Source organism: Mus pahari, chromosome 5 (assembly GCF_900095145.1).
Source record: "Mus pahari chromosome 5, PAHARI_EIJ_v1.1, whole genome shotgun sequence".
In the NCBI taxonomy this organism is placed as follows: Eukaryota; Metazoa; Chordata; class Mammalia; order Rodentia; family Muridae; genus Mus; species Mus pahari.
This window is the reverse complement of record NC_034594.1, coordinates 140,263,879-140,276,393: the sequence shown is the minus strand read 5'-3', so window position 1 is coordinate 140,276,393 and position 12,515 is coordinate 140,263,879. Positions and strand designations below refer to the sequence as shown.

The window sequence follows — 12,515 nt, the reverse complement described above, 5'->3', positions numbered from 1 at the left end:
GGGAGGGAGGGAGAGAGAGAATGAAGGAAGGGAGGGAGAGACAAAATAGCGAGATACAGAGAGAGATAGAGACAGACAGAAAGAGCACCTGCTTCCGAAAGCTGCCCCACCCCACCCCACCCAACCCCCATCGCAGGCCGGCCCGAAGGCGCGGCCCCGCCAGCCAGAGCCAGCGGATTTACCGTGGCATTACTTTTAATTAAGTCTGCGGCGCGGCGCGGGAGCGCGGGGTGCGCCCTAATCCCGGGCCCGCCTGACGTCACCTGGGAAGGCGCGGCGGCGCGGGGAGGCGCGGACCCGACGACCTCGCGGCGACCCAGCCCGCGCCTCCGCCCGCGCGGGGCTTTGCTCGGCGGGAATTAAGGGAGGGAGAAATGTTAGTACACTTTTAATTGGAAATCGAGTTCTTCTTTCAGAGCGGCTTGTTTACTCAGGATCGGGCATTAGAACTCGGGGGAGGCTCTAATTGAAGTGACGGCTTTGGAGATTATGGGGAACATATGGCCCTACCGCCGGGCTCTTTATCTGCATTTTCTCATAAAAACTGCCGTCCGGGTGTGTTTCTGCAGCCTGGCCTCTTCCATTTCTAAAGCGCCCTTTGAAGAGAGGAGAATGCGATGCATGAGCAGGGCTGCAGTAGCCCGCAGCCCGCAGCCCTGAAATCTTCCCCAGGCTAGGCCCGCACTGAAGCCGCCTCCAGCCAGGGTTCTGTCAGGGAAAAAATGAGCTGGGAAGAAAAGAAAGCGACTGGTGACTGCCTGGCAGGGGTGTAATTCAAACGGTTTTAAGCAACAGCAGGAGAGAGTTGCCAAGGCAACGAGATTCCCACCCTAGGCTCAGGAAAGGGAGCCTCGGTGTGCTTGGTTGGGGCCAATCCCAATCCGAGTACACAGGGGAAATGGGAACACGCGTGTCTCAGGACAGAATTACATTGTTTTCTTTCTCTTTGTCATTACCCAACCAATCAATCAAATATTCAGTTGGTCCCTGGCTAGAACAGCAATCACTACCCTATTGCTGCCCCCCCACACACACACCTCTTCTGCTCATTCTTATTATACCAAACTGTTAGATGTGCATTTTTGATATCATCATGCCTTGGACACGCTTTTTAGAACACGTTACATTTTCCAAAATGTAAATGTCACCTGGCTCCCTAGACTTATGTTTGCTTCATCTTACAACCCCATCTGTACCTGTTCACTCTAGGGACAATGTCCACACCTTCTGTCTTAGCTCCAAACTCACCTCGCCTGGGAAGAACAGGTGACTGAGGTGCCCCCAACGCTCCTCCCAGAGCTCCGACACCCCTTGAAGCTGTGCCTCACAACCCTCCTCTCCTACCCACTCTGCTCACCTGGGGATTCCTGAACCCGGGATCTCAAGCCACACACCAGACTAATTAAAACCTTAAGCCCCATCACACAGAAACCCAACATCAAGGAAAAAAGAGACACACAAAGGACCTGGAGAATGGTTCGGTGGTTTAGGGCACATGCTTTTCTTGGAGAGGACCGGAGTTTGGTTCCTAGCACCCATGTAAGGCAGCTCCCAACCACCTGTAACTCTGGTTCTAGGAACTGACATTCCCCTGACCTCTGCTGACACACACACACACACACACACACACACACACACACACACACACACACACACACACGGAAGCCTTAAAGGGGCGGGGACTACGTTGAGGAGCAAGACATCATCTGAATGCCTTGGTTAGTAAGTCTTCCTCTTCTAGAACTCAAGCTCCTTAAGGGCAGAGTTATCAGTCCATCGTGAACAACTGGCCCGACTTATTGTCTGTGCTGTGAAATACTCTCTCAGTAGTCAAGTACACGCTTCTATATGCTCCACATACCTAACCAAAACCCTGCCCAACAGAATAGTCATCAGACTCCTGGGTGAACTAGATGCTGAGTTGGCCCAGCCAGCTCGCCTGCTCTCACAGGTTTCTGAGAGGGAATAGTTGGGCAGCTTACCTGGAATACCACCCCCGTGCACACTAAAATATCCAGATTCCTGGTCCTAGCCACCAAAAGACCTGACAAGCCGTTGGCCTCTCCACTGTGCAACTTTGTGTTTGGACCACTGACAATCTAGATAGGTCTTAAATTCCATTCTATCCCATTGGCTTCTGCCACATAGAATCCTACAGTATTCAGAAGCAGCCATAACTAGTTTGCTATCGTCCTTAAAAGACACTGGCAGTTTTGTTTAGTCACAGACACAAAGGCACAGGATGATGTGGGCTAAGACTCTTCCACTGCCTGGATCTGCCTCAGTTTCTGAAGCACCATTGGATCACATCAAACCCCCTTGGCTGGGAATTCAAAAGTAGAGGTGGGGTCTGGGTTGCCAGGACAAGAAAAGCAGCCCTTTCTTGCACTTTACCATGACTTTCATTTACAAGAGAGGGGAGGAAGTGAGACCCTGGGACATGTAGCCGTGGGGATGTGTTGTTCTGCCTGTATAGGGACTGTCATCCTAAATTCATTTGGCATGCTGCCAAGTCCTACAGAAAGGACCCAATTGAGAGGTGGAGAGATAAAGGCACAAAATGTTTCTGCCAACGAGAAGGTTCTGAGCTTATGTCTCCTAAGAGAGGGACTATTACGGGTCAGCTTGTGGAAGCCCATTAGGTGTACTGATTTTAGGCCACTGTCAGACTTTATTCATTTAATGAGGGATATGGCTTACACTATTGATACCCCTCCTCTGAAAGGCTTTAGATCGGGGAGGGGAAGATGGTTTCCTGCTGCCTCAAATAAAACACAAGAACAGAACCAGTGGGACAACTAACTGTAAAACCCAACTAAAACAGAACCACTACTGGTTCTTCACATGCACTTTTTAATTCCTTACATTTCCGCAGGTCATATTGATCTGGCATCTTTCCTGGCTGCCTACTGCTACAGGGGATTCCCCATAAAATGTACAAGGATACTGATTAAGAGCTAAGGAAGTGCTATAGGTTAAAGCAGAAAGTGGTCTTGTGACTGGTGCTGAATGGGAGTGTGAACTCAGTCCATATCAACTCTTTTTTTTTTTTTCACTGCTTTAATAACAAAGTGCAAGGGGCTTTGGTTGGGATCGCTCAGGTAGGAAGTCTTAGTGAATTCCTGGATCCCCACCACTCGAGCCAGGGAGCTGTCAGTAAAATGTGAGAAGACAATGTGAGGCCTGGTTTAGGCGACCTGTATGTTTCTGGTGACCGGACAGCACACATTGCTTAATCAAGGCAGACTCTGCAACTAGATCACCCAGGTTTGAACACTGTGACTAGTTCAGTGACTACTTGTGATACCGGCCTCACTCACTTCCTGCTCATCCTCCTCCTCCCAGAATGGGAAGACTCACAAAACTGCATTAATCCCCAGCTCCATTGGAAGGCCAGGCTCTTTCACTCCCATGAAGTACTTAAGGTAATGATTTCTGTAGGGGGAGGGTTCTGTAATTAGGAACATCCCTGAATCCATCATCATTATCTGAAACCCAATGTTATGTTTTACATGTGGCCATTGTTGCTTACAGAAGTTGAGCATGGGAAATGACTAATTTTAAACACTGATTTTATATGCTGAAGCAGCTACGCTAATTTTACACTTTCATTATTCATTTAAATCAAAATTGTTAAGTGTGAACACATTTCTAAAAAACAAGTTTCAGTCAGTGGAAAAGAGATAAGCATTGTCTAAATCTGAACATTGCCTGTAACTTCTTAAGCACCAAAGATAAACTCTACTCAACTTCTAATTACAGAGAGGGCCGAAGCCCTCTGTTTCAGTATCAAGTGTCCGGACTTGGTAATTGGTAGAATTAAGTTCTTATTCTAGCTTATCCTTGACTCAAGTATCCTATGTTTTCACTCCTCCTTCTATGTTATGAAGGCAAAACAAATATACTAACAGAGAAGGTTTCACTAGGAAAACACATTTTAAGCCTTAGATGGGGAACAACAAATAATTCTCCTAGTGAAGTGTATAGCTGATTGCAGCAAGAAAACGTAACTGTTGACTTTGAAAACAACCTAAAGGGCCCAGCAATTATAATTGCTTCTTGCCTACCGGTCAAAAATGTTAGTTAATAAAACAGAGTCTAGAAGATCTGTGGAGTCATGCTATAAATTCATGCTTTTTGTGTGTCTTTGACAATAGTAGCAACCACAAAAACAATGGAAAAGAATACATGTTTACTCTGTGATAGACACTGTACAGAAATCTTCAAGACAAGATGTCCTGTCTCTTGCTTTACTCTTAGCACATGGCATATGACTAGAATGTATTTGTTAGCCTGAAATTTCAGGAATTTCTATCAGTTCCAAAACCTGGGGACAGATATGTAGGCAACTGCACTTTAAAGCAATATTTCTCAAACATCAGACCACCATCTATCTGAAATATATTAAATTAACACAGTATGCTAATATTAGAATTAAAACACTTAGATCAACATGTAAGGCAAGCAACAGATTATCTAAGTTTGGAAGAGAGATGAGTGTGTATGTGTGTATGTGGTGTGTGTGTGTGTGTGTGTGTGTGTGTGTGTGTGTGTGTGTGTGTTCCTGATAAAAGGTGATTATTACTCTTCTGAAGTTTGGTTAAATGTTTATGTAAGGAACATAGAAAATATGATTTAAATATATTTTCACCAATATAATGTTTATTGTAGTTCTTGTAGTAACTGCTCTTGATTTTTTTTAATGAGTAACCCTTTTGTTTATTAAAAGGAGTGACAAGATTTTCATAGTGATGTCTCTTTGCCCATCTCTCAGCCCCTTCATATCACAACATATTCTGATGTGATTATGTTAACTTTGAGATGTCTCCTCAACTGTGCTTCTTGGGAATCCGTGTCTCCTTGGCTTTTGGTTTTCTGCAGCTAATAACCTAGAGACTGACATAGTGTGGACGTCTGTAAAAAAAAAAATGTGCTTAATGGAAGTCCAGTGAGGGCTGGAAGGACATCTTGAAGGACAGCAGGTATGAGGGCCATACTAACAGACCTATTGAGGGATAGAAGAAGCGACATGGGCCTCAGCCCCACAGCACATCCACTAACAGAACTGCCAAGTCTCATGGCCTTTCAGGACAGGAGTCTAACCCACTCCTGAGCTGTGGAGACACACCCCTGGGTCAGACCAAGAACCTAAGAGAGATACACACCAGCATAGCTTTATGCAGGAAAGGTGGTGCTTGGGAATAAGGAAATATTGGACACACAAAGGAGTTCAGATCATAATGACTATGAATCTCAATCTCTTAACCTATTACAGAAGTACAATAAACATTGGTAGATTTCTTCCACTCTTTCTTAGATTTTTTCCCACTTGATGTTTTTTGTTTGTTTGTTTATTTGTTTTACATTGACTTTCCAGGATGTGACATCAGCCAGAACGTTCTAAAACTAAAGATTGCTTCTGAGACACAGACAAGTCCGTAGTAGAACACCACACATCTTCAATTCATCCACCCCCAGCTGCCCCAAATGACAAGCCCTCTGTACCACCCTGAGATGCCTTCTGCCATCTCTTTGGGGGCATGTGAAATAGAAGGACAAAGATGAGGGATGAAGAGATGGCTGTAGAATGATGGCTCTTCTGCAAAGCGAGTGCAGAAACCATGTGACACCCAGAAATCCATGCAGAAACCATGCGACACCCAGAAATCCATGCAGAAACCATGAGACACCCAGAAATCCATGCAGAAACCATGCGACACCCAGAAATCCATGCAGAAACCATGTGACACCCAGAAATCCATGCAGAAACCATGTGATACCCAGAAATCCACGACCACCTCAACAAGAGATGTCAAGGGAAACTTCCATTCAGTGGACACACCCGCCAAGTTTCATGCCTTCATCTGCATTCTCTTTTTTCACTCTAAAAGCAGCCCCATGTGTGGCATGATAGCCCCCTTTTTACTGATTAGTGAATATAGTCTTAACAGGGGAAGGTAACTGGCTCAAGATCACATTGCTTCTGAGTGTAGGGCTAGCTTCATTCCTGAACCTGTCTAACAACAAGATTCCCTCCTACTGCTATTCTTTCATATTTAACATTATAAAATGAACTAATAAGAACAATTCAATGGAATTTTCCAGAGATTATGCGGTAACTACTGCTCATAAGTCAACTTTATCGGAGAATAAGATTAGCCCCACACAGGTTAAAAGAAGTGCTGCTACATTGTAGAACAATAATACTACCCCAAGTGTTGTGGATGCAAATGAGGACAGACCCAGCAGTTCTCAGCTTGCTACACAAGCCCTGTGATCTGAATTTGACCTCCAGAAGTCACATGAAGGAGGAAGGAGAAAATAGACTCCACTAGATTGTTCTATGACCTTTACATATGTGCTGTGGCGCGCACACACACACATATACAGAGAGAGAGAGAGAGAGAGAGAGAGAGAGAGAGAGAGAGAGAGAGAGAATAAATAAGTAAAAAGCATCAATTTAATCAACAATAAAAGATAGCCTAGGTACTAGCGTTGATAAACATGACTGAGAAGAGGGAAGATGTAATGTTAGACAAGGAGATTTGTGGGAGGCATCTGGAATCTAAGACACAGCAACATTCCCCCATACCAAGAAAAATCAGAAAGAAAAAGGACGAACACACACTGGGTGTAAGGAACCCACTTTACAACTCCCATGATTTATGGTTCTTGGCCTCAGAGATTAATACAAACAATAAAAGGCAATGAGTTCAAACAAGAAGCATACATGATCACATGCCTGTGGCATGCCAGGTCATGATGCGCAGGTGGATGCAGAACACAGGGACAGGGGGGGCTCCTCAGTGCAGGCCGGGAAGCTGCTACACCATCCCATAAAACATAAAGTGCCCTTCAAAGACAGGGGTCCCTGGATGGGCCTCATGGGAAAATCCCTCTATACTAGCAGATCAGTTGAAAGAGTCCCACCCCAGCCAGGGGGTGAATCCAGGCATAATTTAAATAGCCTGCCTTCATAAACACAGATGAACCCCAAAATAGGGAAGACAAAAATGTAGTTAGATTCCATGGCCAGAGACACAAAAGGAAATAAAAAGGCAAGAAGAAAATACTGCTGAAATAAACAAAATATGTATAAAATCTAAACCAAACATTCTTCTGTAATCAAGGAATGAAAGATGAAATAAAACTGTTTTGCTTTTAAATCACCTATACTGTAGGGCACTGCAGTGTGGTACCTACACTGAACTCTTAAACGAATGAAGACTTTAGGGAAAGTCTCCTGGAATCAAACAAAGGCTAAAGTTGGCCAAGTCCTTGCTGGGTCACCGTCTTCATTTTTTGCTGTTACGTGCAGTGTTACCATACGGGAAAGCTGGAAGTGTACAGGAACATATCTCACCTTCAACTGTGCTGCAAATTTTAATTCAAACTTAAGCTTTAAACATGACTGCATATAAAACTTGAGTAATCTCTCATTTGAAAAGAAAACGGAAGACAAAGAGAGAAAATCAAGAATGCCACCTGGACCAGCTAGGAGCCACAGTTGTCCACAGTCAGGTGTCAGGAGCCAGGAGCCCCTGCCTCCACTCCCAGGCCAAAAGGCTAATAAAATTGTGAGTATGTAAACAGAATATGACACCCAACTCAGACAGTAATAATAACAATGTTCTTCCCATACCTCACATGGAAAAAACTCACACCCCCTTCATGGTGGTGCCTTTTAAAGACAGCATAGTATTTTCACAGATAGATCAGAACATCCCCCGTCTACTAGAAAGGCTACTAGAAAGAAAGGCTAGGGAGAAACTAAGAAAGGCTTCAGTGTTTCCTAGACCCGTGAGGGTCTCTATCAAGCAAGAGTAGAGGAATGGTCTCCTACGTGTGTGGCTTCTAAAAGCAAGATGATGATGAGATGAGATGGATGTTAAAGCTCAACATTAACCATCTGACAATCTACTTCAGAAGGGAAGGGCAAGAGTTCTGGCAGTGATGTGGGATGCCCTACACCCAGGTTCACAGTAAAGGGCTCCTTCAAGTTGCCCTTGATATGATCAGCTTTTGCACACTAATGAGATAACTGGTGGGTAGGGGTGGGTCCTAGATAGCTGTAGAACAGAGTCTGACCACTAGAGATACCAACGTAAAATTAAAAGGTTGGTCTGTTCAGCCACACCTCCACCCTCAAGCAGGGCAGAGGAGCCGAAGGTTGAGTTGGTCATGAGTGCCTAATGATTAAAGTGTGTCTCTGTCATAAAGCTCTATTAAAAACCCAACAGGACAAGGTTGAGATAACTCTCTGAGAGCTGGATGCATGGAGCTATGTGGAAGCTGTTGCACTTAAGGGGGTTATAGGAGCTCTGGGCCCTTTTGCAGACACCTTGCCCTGTGTATCTCTTTATCTGCCATTGGCACCTTTGCAATTCCTTTATTTAAAAAAAAAATTGCAGAGCATAAGTGAAATGTTTTCCTGAGTTCTATCATGCACTTTAACAAATTAATTGAGCTGCAGGTGGAGGGTGTTCTGGGAATGCCAGTTTATCGCCTGCTAGTTCAGAAACACAGATGACAGTCTGCAACTTGCCACTGGCATCTCAAATAGGCAGGCAGCCATATGAGACCTAGCCTTCCACCGAATATTATCTCCAGGAAGGCAATGTCAGAACTGAATGGAGTGAGAGTTTGGGGAAGAGCTCCCACACATCTGGAATAAGCAGGAAATGTACATCAGAGTGTTTCCTTACGTCCCTGCTCCCTGTGGCCCAGGTGCTTCAGCAGAAGCCGCTATAACATCTGATGGGAACATGAGCCACATGACCTCCAAGATACTTACCAATGATCCTCTTGTGTCCTGCCGAAGGAAAGGTGCTCAGGCCCGAAGACCTCATAGGGGAGGACCCCCCAGAGACCCTGAGCATCTGTCACCACCCATTAAGCCAAAATGGTCTACCCCTGGCTTTGAATGCCATCTAAAGGCTACAGAGGCTGCCTTGGGGACTACTGGCAAAACTGGGACCAGAATAAAAGAGACTGGGTCACATCAGAAAGAATCTTCAGCTGTGTGTGATGAGTTACTCCTGCATTCCTAGAACTTGAGGAGCTAAGGAAGAAAGGTTGCTAGCTCAAAGTTAGCCTACGCTCCATAGTAAGGCCCTGTCTCAAAAGATCAGGAAGTCTTGGGAGAAGGCTTAGTCAGGAAAGTAATTGTCACATAAGCATAGGGACCTGAGTTCAAATCCCCGGGACCCATGTAAAAGCCAGGAGTGACACAACAACTCTAACCCCAGTGCCAAGGTAAGGGACTTGCTCTCAGGCCAACCTAACAGGTTCCCTGGGAGACCCTGTCTCAAAAAATAAGGTAGAGAGCAATTGAGGAAGATGCCCAACAATCAACCACTGGGCTCTAATAACAAACACATGCCCCAACCCTAACCCTAACACACACACACACACACACAAACAATAAAGGAAAATGAGAAAATAGGAGGAGGAGAAAGAGGGCTTCTGAAAACAAGGCTTGTAGCTCCTGGGAAATGACACTCAAGGTTGATCTCTGATCTTCACATGTGCACACACAAAAACACACGTATACATGCACACACAAGAACACACGTATACATGCACACACAAGAACACACGTATACATGCACACACAAGAACACACGTATACATGCACACACAAGAACACATGTATACATGCACACACAAGAACACACGTATATATGCACACACAAGAACACACGTATACATGCACACACAAGAACACACGTATACATGCACACACAAAAACACACGTATACATGCACACACAAAAACACACGTATACATGCACACACAAAAACACACGTATACATGCACACACAAAAACACACGTATGCATGCACACACAAAAAACACACGTATGCATGCACACACAAAAACACACGTATACATGCACACACAAAAACACACGTATACATGCACACACAAAAACATACATATACATGCACACACAAAAACACACATATACATGCACACACAAGAACATAAAAATGACAGGACAGAAGATCATTAACAAGTACGTAAGAAACAGCTATCTTACTTACTGCTGTCAGTATCTGAGGAGGAGGCTGGTTCTGCGAGATTCTTGTTGTCCCTTTCAGCTCTAAAAAATCTGTGATGAGTTTTGCAGTGTTTGTTTATATGTGTGAGTGTGTGAGTGAGTGTGTGTGTGTGTGTGAGCATGTGGGTTAGCGTGTGTGCGTATGGTGTCTCTGTGAGTGTGAATATGTGATACAGAGTGTACCAGTATGTGTGTACATGGGTTCAAGTGCATGTGGATGCCCAAGGTCGATTCTCACAATTATCACTCTTCTCCCTTATTCGCTGAGTCAGGGTTTCTCAATCAAACCCAGCGCTCACAATATTGTTAGTCATGCTATCCTGCTTGCTCTGGAGACCCTGTCTCCATCTTCAAGGTTATGACTGCAGGTGAGTCATTGTCCCCAGCCAGCGTTTACATAGGTTCTGGGGAACAAAACTCTAGCCCTCACACTTGTGTGAGCCATCTGTACATTGCAGGCTGGGAATAAAACGAAACATGGTAAAAAAAAAAAAAAATAGGCAAAGTCACAGGAACACCACTCATGGCTTCACACAGACTCCCGGGAGAGGACAACCTCTGTCCTGTGGAGCCATCATCCTGAAAAGCTTCATTTACGAGCACAGAATTAACTGGCCCACTGGAACGTAATCTGTGAGATCTTTGCATCTCCTCTGTATCTCCTACCTCTTACTTCCTCTGAAGTCACCATGAGCGAAGGCTGGTGGGTGAGCAAGAGAAAGAACAAAAATATTCTAGCTCCTTTGTGATGGGAGTCATAAAGGCAGATCCCAGCACTCCCGCCAGGCAGACGAGCAAACAGTGCTTAGAGAAATTCAGTGATGGCAGTAGACTGAATGGCTGGTTCAATTCCCCATCTCCATAAATAATAGTCTATTTCTCTATCTTATGGAAGCCTGGCCAGCAAGTCTTCAAGCTGCATGAAGTGTAATTTCCCACTCCGGGGTCTGAGCTTGTAATATGGCTCAGCTAATGGGATATTAGCAGAGGTGATGGCGGTGGAGTTTTGAAGTGTGCCTGTGTAGTCCAGCATGCCTTTTGTGACTGGCAAGAGCCCATCCCTTTCAGCTACTGCTCCTCTAACCTGAATCCCAGAGCGAATCACAGAAGACCTGAACCTGACTGAGGCCGAGAGCTAAGCTCAGTTGATTGAGATCAACAGACTCTAGCCTGAAGCAGCCACTCCTGTTAGCCCAGAGACAGGTTGTGCGCCATGAAAATTAGACATGATTTCCTATGCGTCGTCGTCGTCATCATCATCATCATCACCACATTAACTCACTGCTTAAAGCTGTGTCTGAGCTTGAAAAGGAAGTTCTTTAAATGCAGAGAATTGCCTTGCCATAGACTTAGGCTGCATCCCATGTAGCCCTCCACCCACCACCATCACCACAAGGCACTCACCTGAGTCTGAGGCTGCGGGGCTCACCAGGCTCAGGAGCTCCCGTTCTTTCTCATAGTCCCCTTTGCAGAGCAGCTGGCCCTCCTTCAGGACAAACTCGTCACCCTTCTGCAGCTGTCGCTCACAGACGCAGCAGCAGAAGCAGCTCAGGTGGTACACGCTCTTCTGGGCTCGCATGACAAACTCATTGGGTGCAATGGCCTCGAAGCAGCCCCCGCATTTGACAGCAAACAGTCTACAAGAGGGAGAGAAAGAAAAGCGATGAGGTCTCCCTGCCGGTCAACACAGAGAGGACCTTCAACCCTGGGACAGGAACATTTGTACTGGAGCAGATTTCAGATTCAGGGTAATCGGTGTCTTTCTGGTCTCCCCTCAATCCATGACAACTAAGGCTGACTAATGGAAGCCCCAAAATTTAAATATCTATTTGTTTTCACTTTTAAATTATCTGATGAGATTATAAGTGCATTTGTAAACACTGTGGCACAGGCACATAAACATCTTAACGTATCTGCGATAGTCATTCATTATAGCATTTGTTTTACTACTTTCAAAAGAAAGCCATTTTCTTTTTTAAACTAGTACCATGATCACAGGGGCAGAAGGCGTCTTTACAAAACATTCTCTGCTTATCGCTGCATACCAGAGGAACTGATAGATATAGGAAGGTCAGCTGGCAAGAGAGAGGGCAGGGCATAAAACTGCACTGTCCCCTTCTTCATAAAGACAGACACAAGTAGATACAAAGTATATTTAGGGAGACCATGCCAATTTGTTCTGCTAATTTGACCCACTTTGGCAGGAATGATGGAAATATAAGCAACAGAAGACTGTTTTCCTATAGACAACCAACTACCACATTGGCCTAAGTGGGGACAGCCCTATCTCTTTGCTTGTTCACATGTCAGTCGCTTTCTTCTTTTCATTCTCCTGTTTTCATTAATTCAGAAGCATCCACTACACTGGCTGTGATACACTATCCACTCTGTGATTGAGGAGAGAGGGAAGAAATAGAAACCACGCCCCATCTCTCTCTCTCTCTGTCTCTCT

The 12,515-nt window shown here is 45.0% G+C and overlaps 1 protein-coding gene across 1 annotated transcript in view; it reads right to left on the bottom strand.

The window, feature by feature from the left end:
• Lmx1a (LIM homeobox transcription factor 1 alpha) overlaps positions 1–12,515 on the bottom strand; it is a 146,863-nt gene that overhangs the window by 32,333 nt on the left and 102,015 nt on the right. The window contains exon 5 of the mRNA XM_021198399.2: positions 11,468–11,700. Within this exon, the coding sequence (XP_021054058.1) occupies positions 11,468–11,700 (233 nt within the window). The remainder of the gene's footprint in view (positions 1–11,467; positions 11,701–12,515) is intronic.